This window comes from Anser cygnoides, chromosome 10, assembly GCF_040182565.1.
Source record: "Anser cygnoides isolate HZ-2024a breed goose chromosome 10, Taihu_goose_T2T_genome, whole genome shotgun sequence".
NCBI classification, from domain to species: Eukaryota; Metazoa; Chordata; class Aves; order Anseriformes; family Anatidae; genus Anser; species Anser cygnoides.
In genome coordinates, this window is record NC_089882.1 from 6,160,776 (window position 1) to 6,180,774 (window position 19,999).

At 40.6% G+C, this 19,999-nt stretch overlaps 1 protein-coding gene and 1 long non-coding RNA gene across 9 annotated transcripts in view; one reads left to right on the top strand and one right to left on the bottom strand.

Moving 5' to 3' along the window:
• The window catches only part of PDZRN3 (PDZ domain containing ring finger 3), a 133,567-nt gene that overhangs the window by 89,226 nt on the left and 24,342 nt on the right, over nucleotides 1-19,999 (top strand). Inside the window, exon 1 of one of the 2 annotated variants that reach the window (XM_013180271.3) lies at nucleotides 13,622-13,760. The exons of the other annotated variant lie outside the window; for it this stretch is intronic. Coding sequence (XP_013035725.2) covers nucleotides 13,692-13,760 — 69 coding nt within the window. The 5' untranslated portion in view covers nucleotides 13,622-13,691. Of the gene's footprint in view, nucleotides 1-13,621; nucleotides 13,761-19,999 lie in introns of those variants that run through there. 2 annotated transcript variants of the gene reach the window in all.
• Nucleotides 1-19,999, bottom strand: part of LOC106035457 (uncharacterized) — a 132,023-nt gene that overhangs the window by 26,517 nt on the left and 85,507 nt on the right. For 6 of the 7 annotated variants that reach the window (XR_010833941.1, XR_010833939.1, XR_010833944.1 and 3 more), the window contains 8 exons: nucleotides 17,317-17,494; nucleotides 14,750-14,870; nucleotides 13,595-13,712; nucleotides 11,282-11,377; nucleotides 10,510-10,597; nucleotides 6,453-6,575; nucleotides 3,415-3,545; nucleotides 1,677-1,798 (listed from right to left, as the gene is read on the bottom strand). This is a non-coding gene — a long non-coding RNA (uncharacterized lncRNA). The remainder of the gene's footprint in view (nucleotides 1-1,676; nucleotides 1,799-3,414; nucleotides 3,546-6,452; nucleotides 6,576-10,509; nucleotides 10,598-11,281; nucleotides 11,378-13,594; nucleotides 13,713-14,749; nucleotides 14,871-17,316; nucleotides 17,495-19,999) is intronic. The other variant, XR_010833943.1, reaches the window with a different exon arrangement.

The window sequence follows — 19,999 nt, forward strand, 5'->3', positions numbered from 1 at the left end:
TTTCTCAAAAGGATATACATATTTGCAGTCCATAAATCAGCTCCTGAGTCACAAGGACCCTGAGCTCATAGTCTTGACCGTGCAATTAACTTGAACTCTTTTTCTGAAGAAAGTCCCAGTCGTTCTGGTAGTGTAACAGGATTTGATGAGTTCCTGCTGCTTTTCCAGCGTTTTGTCCCTTTCAAGGTCCCTTAATGCTGTTTCTCCAAGCCATGTTCAGGCTGTGGAGTGTCCCAGACTGCTTCCCAGGGGTTAGCTTCAGTCACTGGGTGCTACCTGGAGGACCCAGCACTGACACGGGGATTTGCCCCAAGGCCTCATGCGCCGTGGCCTGGCAGACAGACTGCCGTCTCCACCAGCAGTGCAGCAGGCACGGCAAGCAGTGCTGTAAAGACTCATGGTTTCTCACCTTTCGTTTCTAAACCTTCCCCAAAGCACGACTGGATTTGGTTTTAGCCAAACGTGCAAGGTTTTGAGCACCACTGCCATGCAGAGGTGTCCCCGGCTCCAGCTGATGTTGAGGGGAATGGACACGCTCACGTGTAGAGTACTGAGCACAGTAGGTGGCTTTTTTAACACTGTACAAATGTCAGATTTTAGACAAGATAGCATGTAGCTGTGACAGCTGTCTTTTAAATTATGCAGAAGAAGCAGCTTGGGACAAATGTAAGTGAACAGTAGCTTGTTAAAGGAATCTACCTAATACAGCAATGTTTATTCCTCCAGAAAACACAAATATAGTATCATTTTGCAATGAGATCAGGTAAAAGTGGAGGTGCAGGTATTTTCTGACGTGCCTGCTAGATATCGTGATATAAATATGTATTACCGAATATAAAATATGCACATACATTCACATACACTCTCTATCTAAGATTACTGATAACTTACCCTTTGCCAAAATGAGACAGAAAATTTACAAAACGTGTATAGTTAATATACCCGCTCAATGAATACCTTTGAAAAACCTAATTCATAAATTATGCATTAAGTTAGCAACTATACATGCATGCATTGACAGGATATTATTATGACAAAGGCAGCTATCTTTTCAAAAAGTCGGGGACACATTAAAACACTACTGAATGACAAGCAGAATGGGGAGCCTTTCAACAGAGCTTAATCAGAGACTATTCTGGAAGCAAAAAGACAAGTGCTGGGAGTCCCATTCTCTCCAAAGAATCAGATGCCTCTGAGTATAATCTGTGTACAAATCCCCTGGTTTACAAGCAGAGGATCCCCACAGACTCTTGGCCTTGGTACCTCATGCGCAAGAAATATTTTCAATATTAAAGCTTGAATTTAGGGAAGACTTTTTATCCAAAGCTTTTTTAAATTAAACTTACAGTAAGGAAGAAATAAGTGCAGAGATGAAGAATGTTTGAAACACTTTTAAGGAAACACTGAAACTAAATGAAAAATATTTGAAATGTTCCTATGTAAGTTATGGGAAAGGATTTCTGAAACATGCGTTGGGGAAGCCACGCCAGACAGGGAAATGTTCGTGACTATACTTGTGATGTTGTATGGAAAAATATTGGAAATTACTAAAAAAATATTGAGTGGCTGCTGTTTTATGCAGTGACGTTTGAGGCACTACTTCAGAGAGCGGTGTTGTAGAGTAGTGATAAATGTGGAAATAAAGCGCAGGCAGACAAGGCTGTCTTCAACCCTACCTTGCTGTAGGCTTGTATCAAGCGCAGCCACCCTGCCACGGTCGGCCTTCCCTTCTTCCTGCTGACAGGATTTCACAACACAGCAATTTCAGGTTCCTGAAAAAAGGTTCCCGGGCAGCTCCCTAGAAAGAAAAGGTGCCATTATCTTCCTCTCCTTTAAAGTAGATTTAAAGTTTTCTTAACTCGGTCAGATGAGGAAACCCTGTAAAGCTGCACACGGACAAGACACTACCCTACTTAAAGGTTTGACAGTAATGCAAAATAAACCATTAAAACTACTGAGGAGAAACAACCTAGCTCTGAGTACAGAATTGCTGTGCTTCTGAATTCTTGTTTCCTAATGCCACACCAATGTACATAGCTCCATGTAGTCAGCTTTCACTATAAAAATTATAAACTGCTTGAATAGATTCAAAATAAATCGTAGCACGGAAACATATGCATTAATGTACACAAAATTCTTAAGAATTTTATGATTTTTAAAAAGCAGGACATGTTGAACTAAAAAAAAGAGCACCGATGAGTGGAAATATTTGAGCTAGTAGAACTGGGAGATTATGAGTAGGTATTCTGGGAGATTACCTTTTAGAGCTATTTTATTCATTGGCATTTGTTTTCTGTTCATTTGCTTCCTTAGCTCTGTCTGCTGTGTCATCATGCCACCATGACCAAAGTGACAGACTTTTGTCTCTGCTGGATTAATCAGTGTGTTCTTTGATCCATAACATATGCTCCTGGTAGACATTTCGAGTCAACATATTCAAGATTTGTGGTCTGGCAGTTCAGTGCCTGATGTTAACCTAGCTGACAGACAGTTTAAAGTATTCAATTTTTTCTTTTTTCTTTTTTTTTTGTTTTTGTTTTATTTGAGCCTGTCTTTCATACATAATAGAATTTAAGGCAATAAAATATCTGATGTTATATCTTTGGGTTAATATCTTTGCTCAGAGATTCCTTTTTTCTGGCACTGAGAGGCCACTCAGAGAAATCTCAGGCCTTCATAGGCACAGTATGGATGTTTTTATGTACATTTTAGGCACAGGGTTTCTGTGTTCATTGGTCTGGGAAGTCTGTCATTATGGGAGAGGACTTTGGAGGCCCTAAGAGCCTGTCAAGGGCCTTGCGTGGCTACGCTGGCACGGCATCGGGCTGAGCGGTGGCACCAGGGGCCTGGCCAGGTGATGCAGCCGTGGGTCCCAGGGGCAGTTAGTTAACTCACTGAAAATCGCTCTGCTGTGACTCAGGCTTTAGAGGACTTTGTGGTGAGAGCCCTAAATCAGTCCTCTGGGACAGTGTGGGATGCAGGAGGCGCAGGGCTCCTGCCTTTGGGGCTCCACTGGGAGCACCGCTCGTGGCCCTGCTTGTTCGTGGGGGATGAGGGCATACAGCGAGTTGCAAAAGTGGCTGGTACAAAGTCTTATTTCCTCTAGGAGCTGTGTGAACTTGTTAAAAAGTTCTATCTGAAACTGGTAACGGGGACAGAAGGAGTAGGGTGGTAACCTAAGATATTTTTCTTTAGTATCTCAATTAAATACATTGATGAGATTCAAAGTATTTAATTATTTTTTCATTGGGAGGTATAGCATGTGATTTATGGCCCTGCTACTCCTTTACTGATCATACTGCTATAAAGTGCTGCATAATATATTGCTTTCTACTATGCCATGCACAGATAGAAATGGCAAGTGTAAAATGGGATTAACTATCCTCAAAATAGTCTGGTCTTGAAATTACTTACACAAGGCCAGTGCAGAAACTCCCCCTGACTTCAGCGGGTGCTGCTGATGGGTGTCCCCATCCCCATCTTCTGCTGCAGACAGGAACATCCCGGTCAGTGGCCAGCCTGTACTGGGCCCCAAAGCATACTACCTAGTACAGAGAAAACAGGATTTTTTTTTTTATATTAAAAAATTTTATTAAAAAAATAAAACCATTGCCCTACCATGAGGAATTAAACAGAAAATGAATGGAGAAACCAAATGTCAGCTGCTCCCTTAGACTTCAAGGTTCAGGAAACTCTACTTAGTGGGAATGGGAAAAGACTGGCAGGCTGAAACGTAAGAGAATAATTGTATTATAAGAAGATTATAGAAGATTATTTTTCTTGCGGGCCCCAGATTTCTGCAAAAACAATCCTGAAGTGCATCCTACAAGGCAAAATGAATTCAGCCATTCCTCTAAGTGACAGGGTTTTATTAACTGCGTATTCATTTGGTGTGCTCAAAATTAAAAATGGGCTCGTATTACAAAACGTTACATGCATCTTTCTTTCATTTGACAACATGGAGCTCAATGTGATTAACAATGTGGCAGCTCGTAGCAAGAAAAAAATAATTGTTTTTTCAATATACAACCCCCATAATAATTCAGAAATCAATATGCATCCTCAGAGAATTTCCCCCAGCAGAGGTTTGTAGAAAGCAGGGTGGCCTGCCTTCATTTCCTTATGAATGTGGAGCTGTTGAAGCCTTGGCTAGCCTGGCTTTTTTTTTTTTTTTTTTTAAATGTTTAACTATAACCACTGGGACTGGAATCATAGCTTCTAGTGGCCTAGTATGAATATTAATAAGACACTGGGCCATGGAGTTCCTTGCTGATTTTGACAGTTTAAAGGATCAGTTAGTTAATTAGAAGATGACATGGCACATCGCATCCCTTGGCTCCATCCTGCCTTCTGTCTCCTCTTTTCATTTTCTTTTTTGACATGTTAGATTACATCATTACTTGTAGTTTCACTTGTTAGCCACACCATGAAACGAGAATATTTTAAGCTTTAATTATTGTGATTTTTCTCTTCTGCTAAGAACATCAAACTCAAAAAAAGCATACAGAAACTTGAATTTCAAAGACTCAGGAATACATGTTTGGCAGTTTATAACCTGCTAAATACGGCTAATAAACAGAACAGGATTTTAAGTAGCACAGAAAATCATGCTGATCATCATATTGGCAACTAAGCTATTATTTTAAGTAGGTGCCCCCATTGTCTGTGCTTTATTTGTGAGTTATTTAATGCTCTCATAGGTGCATTTCTCAGAAATCTAAAGTCTCTTCCCCCCAGCCATGAATTGATTGTGCCTGTAAACACGTACATGCAATCCAGTACGTTCATTGCACTGCACTGTCCTTAAAAAAAATAAATATGAATTTTCTATCATTATCATAGCCAGACAAAAATAATTTGAACAGAAAGCGTGGTACTATGCATCAGCCCTCTCATTCTGGGGGAACAGCAAAGGGTAACAAAGATGGACAGTGGATAATAAATTTCACTAAAATTTCACGTATTTCTTGACTATACCTGATACCCCAAAATAGACGAAAAACAGTAATCTGCAAACAATACAGAAACTTCAGCATTTTAGAGCCCAGCGTCCTACTGCAGTTAGCCGTCGGGACAAAAATTCTGGATGTGTAATAATACTTTGGCCGAACAAATACCACTTATTGTGCGTATGACTAGGCAATCTAATTAAGTAATACTTGTCTTCTAAGTTACATTCTGTCTGTAAAATCCTTATCGAGGATGTTGGTTTGTTTCTGCAGTGTAAGTGAATCAAACACGCATGCATCTTACTTCCTTGGTAGACTTGCCAGTCTAAAGAAGAAGAGTCTGCAGGAAAATCTGAATTCAGGTTCTGCACTGTTGAAAGCCTGCAGCTATGGGACTTCATTGTGAATTACAAGATCAGTGGGTAAATGTGTGTTCCGATAGGAATGAGCATTTCTGGGTTATTATTGGTATTTATAATTGTGTCTGCCTGTGTACTTTCACATTTCTTCTATCAAATGTTTATATTTTTGTATTCATTTCAATACTGCTTAATCAATAGTGGTTCTCAGAATATGTTATTTGAGGGAAGAAATTACAGAGGAGGTATATCTACATAATAATTCTACGTAGTTAGCCAATACAATAACCTGTGTATGTAATTTATTTTTTTCATTAAAGTAAACATGTAACGTACCATTGATTCACAGTGCTGCACAAAAATACAGCACTAATAACAAGTAGAAATAGCTTCCATCACCAGTTAAGGTAGAGCAAGATCAAGTTAATTAACTGTGGAAGGACCAAAGCGGTGAGTTCTGTTGTTTCCAGCAATGGGCTTTACCCCCTGGACTAGAATTCCTTGTTCAAAGTGAACCACGTTAGATGCGAGAAGTGTCCTTCCTGCGGCAGAAAAGGGACTGTGGCCTTAGACTGTCTTATTAAATCAGTGCTATCACAATAGTGTTGATTTCATAATGAAACAAGAAATGAACCGGTGTAGCCGCGATTTCATAAGCTGGTAAGGCTGTAAGATATTGGGACCAGGATAAGTGGAAACCAAACACCAGGCTACACCGTTGGTGTATTTTATACACTGGAAAATAGATAACCGAGCGCACCAGAGCGCTCTGTAGGACTTAACATCTTCGGTGTTCTGCCGTATTCAGAAGAAGGTAATTCCAAGATTATGTCTTGGTTGGCAGTAGAAAAACACGGGTGAAGTTCCCAGCACTGGCACAGCCTGTCTCTGTGCCTGTAAACCAGTGGGAGTCACCGTGTGCCTCTGGTACTCCTCTCCTACCCCGTACGTTTGGTCTGTTTGGACTGTGTCTTGCTGAAGCAGAGACGACTGTTGCTTCACGTGTGCCCGACCCTCAGTCACTGCTGGGCTCTCTGTGTGCCCACACTGGAATTAATCACACAGAGCAGCTCTGGAAATAACGCCTGTCACCTTCAGTAGAAGTGCAGCTTTCCCAACTTCAAAGACAGAAATGAACACTTACGTTTCCTTTGTTCCTAGAAGTCTTAAATCCCATTTCATTCAAGGTCTGCTCATCTTCTGGGTCTTTTTTGCTCAGGATTTCTCTCTGAGAGTTAGAAATCAGATTCTTAGTGTGCACCTGAACCTAGAAATGATTACAAAGGCAAACATATGAGCAACTTTTTTCATATTGACTGCCATTTACTGTTAATACTTAATATTCCCACATATCCTTTTCATCAGATGGTTAATGTAAAACCTAATGAACCATAGATGGCATTCCTGTTTTGCTCTGTCTCAAATTAAGTGTGGAGCAGTAAAAACTGAGAAATTAAGATTAAAATATTTTCATATAGAAATGGCTTAAAATTCATAATATGAATGAAGTAGCTAAAATACAAAACTAGGTGAAGACTGTAATACTTAGCAGGTCTTGGCAGTTTCTGACCATATATTATTAAGTATTATTCTGCTGACCCTAAGGGGAGTTCATCTGGAGACGTTAAGGTCAAAGCGTAGAAGCATTTGGACACAGCCAAATGGATTTTACACCTTTGTATCTTTCTGACATTACTGTTTTGCTTCAGCAAACTGCCTAATATCAGATATATCCTATTTGCTGCCTTTCTAAATCACTTCAATTTTCTTTGTCCCTGGGCTACAGTTATATGATCGGGATCCAAAGCTCTCACAGGCTGTGATATACTATTTTACTTGCTCATTTGTATTAGAATGAACTTTATTAGCTTTTGGGCACGTGTCTATCAGTTTCAAAGATTAAGTATTATGTCAATAGTTTTTATGCTGCATTCGAGTACTCTGAGTCATTTTGCTTGCTCTGAGATTATTAAAAGAGTATTATCGCTTTTACAGAAAACATTTTTATTTTTAAATGAACCATCACTCACCACAGTCTGTGCTTACCAGCACTATCCCTCTAAAGTGACACTTCACTGCAAAAGCAAAATGGGGATGGGAGCTCTGTAAGTAATTTTACATTGGACAGCACATGAACCTTATAAACACAAGTGTATAACATTTGACTCTACACTCATATTCTTTCATGATCTGCTTTCTTCCTTTAAATATTCTTAATTTTCTATTTAACGTTTTTCTAACTGTGCTAGCAATGAGCATGGTGCTCTTACCATGTAAAAACTGACAATTTGTGCATCCTTATATGTCATTCTTCTGAAGTAGAAAGTATTTAGTTAAATCATCTGTAAAAAATTAGAGAGACAAACTTGGCTGTTCCAGTATCAAACCCAGGAAATCAAAGATGCTTTTTGAGAGGAAGCTGAGGTTTCTTCTAAGATGGAAGAAGCTTTTAGAGCACAAATCCAGCCTATAATCAGATTTTCTCATTTCCTTGCCAATCTTCTATACTTTGGGGTTTGTGGTTCTTAGTGGCTGAATACATTTTGTCACACTTTCAAAAATGGACAAGGATAAGCGTGTCAAGGATTGGAGCTAAAGAACAACTGCTTAGAGTGTTATCTGCCTCCAGGTCCCTCACTCAGGCATTGCTAGGTCTGAGTATTGCAGATGGTGATTTTGGAACTGGTTTATTAAAAGGTGAAAGAGCACTTCTTTTTTAATTTGGTCAGTCTCTGTCCTCAGTAGTTAAAACCCTGTTTCTCCCACTCCCACGCTGTGTGACTGTAAATCCAGCATGTACATCTCTGGTTTAGGGAGCGCCTTTTATCTTAATCGTTGGCCAAGACCTCTTGGCACTGCAGTAACAGACACCCAGACAGGCAGCCCCCAGGAGGAGGAGTTTTGTAGTCCATAGGTCAGCTCTTAGCATCCTCATTCTCTCCATCACGAGGTCTCAGTGGCATATTAAACAGTTATTTACCCTGTTCTGACGTCATCATTTCTGCTTCATGAAAGACTGAATTAAGACGGTAGCGTTCTCATATGTGCTGGCCTTGCAGTGCCTACAGTGATGTTGCTCTAATTTTTCTGTAACGTTACTGTTTTTCTCAAGTGGCATGAATTAAGAAGATATCAGACTCTTTAAAGAGCTTAGAGGACAGAACAGTTCTTTCAATGGTTTAACAATAAATATCATTTCATTTAAGTTACTTCTGAGAATTGGAACTCTTTCAGAGAAGCTAAGTGGAGCAAATAAGGATCTCAAGACATCAACATTAACTGATGGGAATAAAGCCAACGTTTTACATTTGCTTTCACATCCTCTCTTGTGGTATGTTTTAGTTTAAATATTTTGGCTCCAGTCTTGAAGCTTCCAGTGCATGGGCAGATTGCTATGCCCATATGCAAAGCGTTGCAGAATTGAGATCTTTTTGCTATTACATTTTGAGTATGTATTCAATTTTTGTGCCTGCACAATGCCATCGAAAATCCTAGTCTGCTTTCAAGTATTCAACAAAGGACTTCTTAGAAAGGTGTTTTTAAAGTAGATCCACGTTAATTAAATGTAGTATTAAGAATCAAACACTTCACAGCTATCAGTGGATTGTGGTATTTAAAATTTGCAAATAAACACAGGGAAACAGAACTTCAACACATTCTCAACAAAAAGGCACTCAAGCTTTAATAGAGGTAACCCAGTGGCTATAATTAAAAAGCACCCTAAAACTCTTTGAAAATTTCCAGATACTTGCTTTAAAGTCCAGTTGTGTAGCAGAAACAGTTTTCTTTCACACCACCCTATGTAATCAGAATCCGTACAGTTTCCTGACTTCTGTTTATATAACACGTGAATGCGAGAATTATTTATAAAGTCACAGCTGTTCTCTTTCCTAGCCTTTGCTTCTCTCAAGTCTTAAATATTTGTAAAAATAAGAAAAGTAATTAAAGTATTGATACATTTAGCAAACATTTCCACAATCACACTGCTTAAATAGGAATCATTTGTTGAAACAGAATTTGCTAAGTATATGTACAAAAACACAATGTTAAATAGTTACTACATGCTAACAAAGCCAACTTGCATTTAAAGAAACAAAATAAACAATGCCAAACCATTACTAATATTGCAGTCAACCGCTCAAACATTAGGAACTCCCAGAACTGAGTGCAACGGCTTGGTGTTTGCCCAGATCTGGGGAGTAGCTATGTGCCATCTGCTCCTCGCACAAAGGACGTGAGTTTATTCTTGCTGGTGGGAACTGCTGTCTAGGAGCCAGCACTTGGCAGCGTAAGTCCTTACCCTTGAAAAGCTGGCAGAGAGTGCTTTTTAGCCTTTGAGTTCCCTCATAATGTTCCCCTCCAGGGTGCCGGTCCCCCGTGAGCGCTTTATTTCCCTCTTTATTCTGATTCACCAACCCGTGCAGACAGAGCACCTCAAGTGCACAGGCTTTGTGCGTTCCCTTTACCTGCCAACACCTGACAGGCTTAATTAAAAAATAAATCAAACATTTAAGTAGCAAAATTTAAACTAGGTTTGTCGTTATGAGCTGAGGGATTGCAGGTTGCAGCTAAGACAAACGCAAAAAGCAAAACGGGTCTGTATGCTGGGACAGGATTCCCTCCCGGCCGCCACCCGCACCCCGCTGAGGACACCCCGCCGCTCCTGCTGGGCCAGGCACTCGGGATGCTTGCTGTCCCCAGTTCCTTGGAAACTGGCTCTTAGACACCAAGGCAAATGCCTGATAGCTAGCGCCAGGTATCGTGGTAAAAAGGATTTTGCAGCACTGGGCACATGTAATCAGTCAGGGAGCAAGTAATCTAGATAAATGCTAATGAAAGCTCTTCCTGGCACCCTGCGCATTCAGAGGCTATTTACTATTGTTCCTAGTCAGCTGGCTTGCTAACTTCCCATTCAGTCTGGATTGCTCGGGTTCAGCTGGGACCACTGTAATATTTATATTGTATGTGATATAAGACGTCCCCTCTGCATCCCCATTTTGTTAAGCTCATTATCTGTGGCACACTGGCGAGACCACACATGACACGTCGTTAACGCAGATGACAGATCCAGTGACAGGCTGCCTCATCCGGACAAACCAAAGGAGGCCAGTTTACCTCCATTGCATACAGCACGTGTTTACTGGTTTTCTGTAACCCCCAGACGTGCCCAGTTATGTATGTTATAAAGCACCTGCACCCACCTTGTGCAGTTCATGTGGCTCTGTCAGGCTGCCTGGGTCCAGCCGTGAGGGACACCGAAAAGACCTTTTGTGGTTTTGGTGTCAGCTCCTGAACATCACGAAGAGCAATTAGGAAAGGGAACTGCAGTGCCAGGGCCTCTTTGTACCTCCTGGCGTTTTCTGTAGAGTTGGTTCATCATCGAAGAAGTCTCATAAAAGTTAAACTGAAAAGTTGTAGCAACTTTTTTGCCGAGAACATGCACGGTGCGGCAGCTGAAAAGCTGACCAAATTTAGCAGCTTTCAACAAGGACAACACAAACCATCCCTGTGCCAGACTTCAAGTTCTTGTTTCAAATTACATCGATACTAAAACCTTCTCAAAGGAAACGTATCCAGAATTTCTTAACATGGGCAGGCAATGTATTTCTTTCTGTACTCTTACTCTTGGAAATGACTAAAGCACTACGGCTGAAGCAAAAATCTGCCTTGGCCAATGCCCAGAATAGAAGTTTTCAGCCCAAATGTTAGAAGTTTGGCAAAGTACCATAAAAAACTAGGCTACACTAACATGAGGCAGTGCCACGATTTCTGTCTATGAGATGAACAGAGAAACATGAATTAGATTTCGATAATGAAAAACATCTTTGTTGAGCTAAATGCTGGCCTGACTGTCAGGCTGGCTTATTTACCAGAGCAACAGTGCAACAAAGCCAGCCACACCACTGAGCCACCCTGCTTGCTGCTCAGCAACGTGCTTGCTCTGTTAGCTGAAGAACCCGAAGCATCACTTACAGGGGAGAGCTCCACACGGTCATCAAAACAGTCTTCTGCTGGACTTGCTCTCCTGGCCTGATGTACAGATTATCTTTTTGAATCAGACGAATCTTTCTGCAAACAGATTATTACTGGTCTCAGTGGCATTTACTAGATACAATGGAACATTATCTCTTATAGCCCATTACATCACCACAGAAAAATAATAATAGAGTGCATTTCAATTGAAATTGCAATTGAGGTATCATGCGTGTTTGTTTTATTTCTTAACGTATCCAGCTACATGCTGTTTCTGAGAAAAACTCCTGACTGAACCCAGCCACCTGAACTACAGTTTAACATTTAAATAGCAACTAGTATTTAAGAAGAAACAAAATTGCATGGAAAAAAAAAAAAAAAACATAGGCAACATCTTTGAAAATTTGACCTTAAGTTACTTTGTCAAATTGCATAACCAAAAGTTATCTAATCAAAGCCATAAACTTCTTTGCAATTATGCTAGGGTCCTTATTTTCTTTATTCAGTTATCGTTATTTTTTCTGCTTTTAGGGAGCACTAATTCCCTTATGCAGGAGCCTTCCAGTTGTTTGAAATCCACAGTTGCTGGCTGTAGACCAACTTTGAGAAAGCCCTTAGTATGTAGCTGAACAGAAGTATATCTAACAGCAGGAGCCTGAATCCTTCTCCAGCACAGAGGGCCAGCAGCAGGATCTGGGCAACCTCTGTCTTGCTCTAACCTTGGAAGTTATTGCATCAGGAACCTCGTGTGAGAAACATCCCAGTCACAGCACAGGCCTGGAGTCCTCAGCTGCTTTCCGATGTTTCCCTTCTTTGTTTCCCTGAGGTGGGAAGGCTGCTACCAAAACACTTTCTAGAGTGCAAGGATGTCTAGGATCCTTCCTGGCACAGTCTCTAGTTAGTCAAGTCTAGCACAGCCTAAACTGCATTTCAGTAGCTGATCATTTCAATGCAAATTGAGAGTGAGGGCAATTGTAGCAATAGCAAGATACCTATGGATCGTTGGGACATAAAGCTGCACGTGTCCTCACACAAAATCTCCGTTGTCATTTACAGAAATGTGCTAAGCCAACAGTTAGAAATCAGGTAGACAACCACAGTCTGAGATCCAGGCCCTCTGCCATAAACACCCATGTCTGAATTTATACTCTTTGTCTCATTCTTGTGCTATTCTGGCTTCATCATTTCTTCATAGCAGAGTAGATTGAAATAAGGATTATAAAAATGCATGTTTTCTGAACGTTTAAAAAAAAATGAAACAGTATGGTCCATCCGACTCATAAGACAATGTAGTGTTTTCTACAGACTGGGAAATATCCATAAAGCTTACACTTGTGAGTACTTTTCTAGTTCGTTAGGCAGTTCACTGCTCTTTTATCCTTTTACATCTATGGCGCCGTTATAATGAGGATCGAGGCACTCAAATACTGAACAATCACACATACCACACTTATTGTCTATCTTTTTTATAATCTGGTAACATTTAGATACTTAATAAGACAAATAATATGCAGACCTGTCATTTGTACTCTTCAGATAGAGAAAGTCAGCAGCATGGATAGCCATTTTTCAGTTGATATAAATTTACTCTAAAGCTAACCTGTAACTATTAATCTAAGGCTCTCTTTTTTTCTTCTAAATCCACATACATCCACCAGTAACATCTCTATTGCTTTGTAGCAAAGTCCTGAGGCTGTGCATAGGCTTTAGGGATAGAGATGGCCTTTCTGTGTTGTGTTTGGTAAATTCCTAGTTCAGTCATCTCCTGCTACAAAACTGAGCCTCTCAGATGCCACCGCAGTATGAGAGAAAAATAAATGCTACTGGGCATATTCAACTCTGCCACAGCCACTGCCGAGTTCTGTGCTATTAGATTCATTGCATTGTGACTTACATTTAAAACGTACTTCTAGTCTGCTTAAATATGTTAAGAATTATCCTGAGGGACCATGGTAAAATGTAGTCATGTTTATTTGTAATTGCTACAAAATGGTTTACAAAATTGTTAGTGTCTTTTATTATGCCTGCTACTGAAGCACTTGCCTGTTAATTAGAGAAATTTCAGCTGTCATAGTTGGCAATTATAGCTTCTGTATCACTGTCTGTTATGAATAGTCAATGAGAGCTGATTAATATGCATGAGGAGCAGTATATAGCGTGCGCATTGGAGCACAGCACAGCAGCCGGAGTGGAGCAGCAGAGGGAGTGTTGTGTACTGCCAGGGAAGAGGGAAAGCTCTAAAGAAAAGAGCACAGTTGCTGCGCAGCACCCTGCGCGATAGCACTGTGAACTGTTCCAGGCCAGCCGACTCACCTGGGTGTTCCAAAGGATATCTGCATGCATGCTTGTTAACAGACTTCTGTGGCTGCACTGCTGAATAAGGAAGATTATTTCTGCCACTTGTTTAAACATGGGATGCAGTTTGTGCACTCTGCAGAAGCAAGAAGAACAGTACAAATTACTGTATGAAGTTTGTCAGGTAAAGCATTAGATTTCATTTCTAAAAGCAAATGTTCTCTGTTAGGCTTGTGACCACTGTTGATGACAGGGAAAATGGAATAGCAAAAAGTGCTTATACAAATGGAAATGAAAGTGTCTGTTGCCTTATTTGATATGTGTGAGATAATTATTATGTTTTTACCTTCCCATTTACACTTGCAGAACATCAAATATGTAAATGCATGCTATTATATGTCAAACTTCACAAAACTTTGTGGCATGAAATAGGACACTGCTTTATTTCTCTAGCATGCATTAGTAAAATTTCTTGACAAGGGTCATGGCTTGGTCACACACTCTTTGAACAAGTTAGGAAAGACATGGGCAATGATTAATGCTCAAAAGGTTTTGTCTCTGTTTACAAGTACACATAGGCACTTCTTTCTGTGCGATGCCTTCATTCAGTGCTGAATCCAGTCTTTAAGGGACTGCTCCTGTCAGGGTAAGTTTTAATGTCCAGTTCTTGCACCTCTGTGTGTAGAAATATCAGCTAACAAACAGCTAGAATTGACAGCAGATTAAAACTAATACACTACAGATCTGATCTGGGTGGTCCTCTGGGGACCCAGGAGTTGGACTTGATGATCCTTGTGGGTCCCTTCCAGCTCGGGATAATCTGTGATTCTGTGATGAAGCATCTGATAAGTTTTCAAAAAGTGTGGTAACACACCAACTTTTGTTACAGAAACCCCATTTCCTATGTTTCGGGGTTTCTTTCTGTAATTTCTTATTCTGTCACATCTAAATATAATTTGGACCCAAAAAGCGTGATGGAACCAAGTAAAGTGATGGCCAGGTATTTAAGGGACATATGCTTACTGGTCTCCTGAAATAAACATAGGCAGGTAGTAAACCTCTGAAGATTGAAGCAAGTTGAACGCTCCAGACAAGCAGAAAACACCCAGCTCTCTCGAAGTGCACTTCACTACTGTGCCATTCCTAATGTGGGTTAGAGTGTGTGACAATTACCAAGTGACACGAGGACTGAGGCGGGTGACACATCCCAGCGCTGTCATGTTTTCCGCTTGCCGGCAGAGGGTATTGCTCAGCATCGCTGCGCGGCGAAACCCGGGGCTCTTCGCCGTGCTACCTGCGTTTGATCACAGATCCTGATGTCACTGACAACACAGTGAATAATATATGTGTTTTGTGTGTAATGCTGGTAGGGAAGTGATTAAATTTTAAACACGCAGTTTTGATCTAATTCTCGCTCACTCACCCGAAGGACACTGTTGCTTTGTGGAAGGGAAAAAAATACTTGTGAGAACAAATCGGAAGACACGCTTACTGTCATTTCTATTTATACTGACTCACTTCCACTTGCTAAGCTGCTATGCATGTGACGATGGCAAGAATTTTAGAGAGAGATAATCAGATTTCTCGGACATGGCTCCGTACTGGGAACGGGCTTCAGATGCTGCCCACAATAGCAGACTTGGTGCCAGTTAGCGTTTGTGTGAGCCCTCCGTTCGGATCCTGCTGGGGCTGTTGGAATAGTCACTTAGCCCCCAAGGTCACCAAGTTTTCATGCAGTCTGGGTTTGATGACTATCAGTGAATCACATTCAGAAGTGCAGCAACCAGAGCAGAGACAGTAACAAATTATGAATATTTTAATTGTTTAGGAAGCTTGCACAAGTTCTGTTGCGAAATGAAGGAAGCAGGGAACCTTTGGAAGTTACTAACATCTCCTAACAGATGCAGGGCACCATTCTTTAAATACGTGCCCTTAAAATCCATCGCAGGAACAGTCCTAGTGATATCTGAGATGGCTAAACTATCTGGTGCTGACTGCAGGTGCAGCTCCCTGGCAGGAGTTTGGATTTAGAAACCAACCTGCAAAGTCCTGCAGCCTCGTTTCTGCAGCGGAGGTGGCTCAGTGCACAGCAGCAGCGATTAACGTTAAGCATGAGAAAGAGAGAGGAGAGAGAGAGAGCCCTTGGGGAAACATGGTCGGAGTACCCTCAGCTCCCACAGAAGTGAAAGGTGCATGTAATCCTTTAAAATCAGGATTTCTAACATAGGAAAATCTGAATTATTTAAGACTATAATCCCTGATTATTCCAAAATATAAATTATTGTGCAAAATTACTTTAACAGAGTACTACTTTGATTTCTCTGTCTCACAAGATAGGTGGGAGGGAATGCTATAGCTTAGGGATTATGTCCAGATAATTAAATGTCACTGTAACTACAGAAAGCATCCTCATACAACTTAAGAACAATTGGTAAAAATTTAATGGTAAAGGAGATGAAGCATCATCTTCATTTAAAATAACAGGATATAAGAGATGAAAGTTTTAAAACATGTTAGCAGTCATAAATACCTCTTACAGTAGGTTTTATTCCGTATCATCCATGTAACCCTAACATCATGGGATACGCTGATATTGCTGTTCCGGAGAAAACTAAAAGAAGCTTTTTTCCAAGTCTGATGTAGAAAAAATCTACATAATTTGGTTCTAGGAAATACTGAGCATTGTTACAGATAAATCCTCTTAGCCTTATTTTTAAAAGGTTAATGACTGCAAGGTGTAGGAATTCAGAAAACACTTGCAAGAATTAATAATAGTACATAACTGCACTTTCTCTATTAGGCCAAGAGCTTTAGTGTGGCTGGGAAAATAATGCTTCAATAAATTACAATTCCAGAAGGTCTGGTACGTCTGGCTCCGTAAGTCCTCATAACAGAGAGCACAAAGAGGATCAAATATACCAGGGCTCAGGCTTTATCCCTTCCTCATCCATAGATAATTCAAAGAGATCCTCTTCATTAAGGGCTTTGGCACATTGCCTACAATTTCTTTTTGGGCTGCTGTGAGCTTAATGATGCAGAACAATGGTCTTCCCTCTTGTTGAACACATACCTTATTGGACCTTTAATCACATAATAAAAAGCAAATTAAGACACCTAGTCATTAAAGGCTATTGTAGCCGTGCATATCAATGCTTTGTATTGCGAACACAAAGGGGACTGGGGCAGCTTGGATTCCTAGTGCAGAAGAGCGTCACTGCGCTAAGCGCGTGTATCGGCGACGTATCCTGAGGTTCACTTCCCAGTTGCATGCAGCATATGAAGTGATTATGTGCCATGAGAGTTTGGTTTTCTAGTTAAATGGGAATTTTCTTCAGAACATTTTTAAGTTTGTGAAAGTAGAGAAGGGGAAAGAATTTTCTTAAGAGTGAAACCACAGAATCAGGAAGGTGTTTGAGACCAGTTTTCCAGTTGGCCTTTGTCAATGTCTTTAGCTCAGATACAAACAGTAGCAGAAATAAGGGCTGTTCCCTTTGTAGGGAAATTCCTTGGGGAACAGGAAGTAATCCCACTGAAGGAAACTTACAGAAGAGTGAGTTGTCTGAGGCAGAGCTTTAGAGTTTGTAAAATAAAAAACAGTGATTAGGACCTCAATTTTCTGAGTACCTATTTCACCTTAAGCACGCATTTACACACAGTTTGGGAGGTAAGCACACAGCAAAATCATTTCCTAAATAAACACTTAACATTTCCACGGATAAAGACTTAGGATTTTAACTCACATGCCTCTAGTTGGACAGGCAGTGTTTAAAGGTGTTCCCTGGGATTCAAGATGATGGAGTTCATCCAGTTCTCAGGGTGGGAGGGTGTCATAAAAACAGCCCATCAAAACTGACAATTCCAGCTGAGAAATCATGGGTTAAGTGAGCACGGTGACCAAATCCTTCCTCCAGGCTGTCCCTGCAGAATAAGGATAGAAACACTGGCAGGAAACAAGCTCACATTGCCACTGCCCTTGCTTCAAATGATCTGAGGTCAGAAGACTTCTGCCTCCGTGATTGTTGAGCTGGCACCTTCCACAAATACTAAAGTTCATATATAAATAAACAGTTGATGCAATGACCTTTTAGTGTTTCAGTAGCTTGAAAGCTCTGCTCACATGCTCTTGGCCTGGCACAAATCTGAGACAAGTGGACAACAGCATTGGTAATAACAATAGCGGGCAAACTGGGTTTGTCCTTTAAACATGACTAAGATATTATGTGGCCAAAGTAATATAAACACTAAGGTCAAATTGCTGTGCTAATGAGAAGATGGTAGTGGTGAAGAAATAACCAACACTGTATTTCAGCAGCAGCATCCAGCAGCAGCACTTGCAAGGAGACTTCCTTCAGCAGCACTAAGACACAAGGCAGTTGCACTGAGCTATCACTGATGCAGCTCCCTTTGCCATTACAATTCCACTCACACACTTGGAATTGCAAAAATTAAACTAAAGCAATCAGTTGTTAAGAAAGACTGATTCAAGGACACAGTCTAACGAGACTTCAACCTCACTGAGCTATGATGATATCCCAAATCAGAGCCAAACTGGAGCCTGCCAAAGCAACTACCCGTCTCAAAGAAAATCCTAATAACAACTGTAAGATTCAGGAAACAAAAATAATTGCATCTGTACATATGCTTTTCACACCCTCAGATTTAATTGCACAGCCAGAGAATTATCCAGGCTACATTTCAGTGGTTTTCAACGTTAAAACTGAACTGGTTGTGCCAACTATAGTAAACTGGTCTACTTGAAATACACGGTATGGCTTCAAGTACTCTGTACGTACACTTTCTGTACTGCAGCTGAAATTAAGGATAGTGTTGAAGTTATATTCTGTCACTTTGCTACCATTAAACTTGACCTCAATAACAGTTGTGAACCTATCACACTTACTTCAAAGTAGGCATGTGTTTGCTTAAACAAGATGTTAATTCCAAGGGCTTTGTTCTAGACAGGGTTTTCTACTGCTGAATTAGTTCAGCTGTAGAAAAACTCTGCTTGACAGACTGGAGACTCATAATCTTCAGAAAACTGCCCTTTAATGATTGTGGCGCCTGTCTGTGGCTCAGAAGTCCCCTTTCTTAATTAGACATTTACCAGAAACTGGCAATTGAAATTTTCCTCTTCACTTGACGATGAATAATGCAATGCCTCTGTTAGGATTTCTCTGGAAGATACTCTTTATTGCATATTAGAGGAATATTTTGATCATTAAAGGAACATAAACAAGACGCGATAAGAAATAAACAAAATGCCTGTGATATAAACGGTGAATTTGACCTACTGTGCACCTGAAATATCTTACTGCTACATAATCTTCCTGAAATCTACAGTGCCTTTCTTCGTTACATTTAGCAGATAAAATGCTTAACCACAGCATAGCTCTATTTAGATTTTTTTATTATTATTAAGTGATAAATGATTGAAGAGATGGGTTTTGTAATGCTTTACACTTATACATCTGTTTAATGCTATGAAGCAGGTGGCAAGAAACCACAAGGGAGAAGGCACCAGGGACAATCGTTCTGTGCCTTACTGTCACATGTCAGGCATGGGCTGGGAAAGAGGAAACATATGGAGTCATGAAGAAGTGCAGATTCAATAAATGTGTTTTGTTGTGTTCATTAATAATGAAACAAAAGGTCATGCTTCATTTTCACTAGGACAGTACAACTCTACATTTTTACAGAAATGGGACTGTTCCTCTCAGAGACTGGGCGGGTACGTGGAGGCAGAGCCAGCTAGTCCTCCCGAAGCAGGTAGCCACGCAGGCATTTGACGGGAAGGTGGCAGAATAAATAATGTAAAATATGCTTATACTTCCCTGTATATGTACATATACAGCCCTTCAGTGGTCTCTAAACAGTGACTATTGAAGCAAGATGATAACTCTGGACACGGCCTTGTTGGAGGTGATGGGACACATGCTCCACTGGCACAGGACCTGGGCACTTGCTGATTTCATTTCTAATTGCTGAAATTTCACCTGGCTTTACCCCAAGACACCACCTTAGCTGTGCTCAGTAGCATTTTCCAAACAGCACCATCAGACTCCTTGGGAACACTTGAGAAATGAAATGCTTCACAGAAAGGCGAACTGCACGGTCAGACTAAACCAGCACTTGGCTTATGCATTTTCATGGATCACGTTCATTTACACTGACTGAATTAGACCTAACAGCACCATTTCTGAGAAATTTAGCATCCAAACATTAAAAGATCACAGCTGATAAGAAAGCCTTGTTGAATTTAGCAGACTTGCTTGCAGGGTGCAACAGAAGCCCTTGTACTTGACCTCACTGTAGCTGTATAACTGCTGTCAATTTTAGCCAAATAAAGGAAATTTGAGGTGTTTTTCTTCCATACACTAGTAGCACACTACGGAAGTTCTAGGTCATGGTCAAGCAGCATGGACT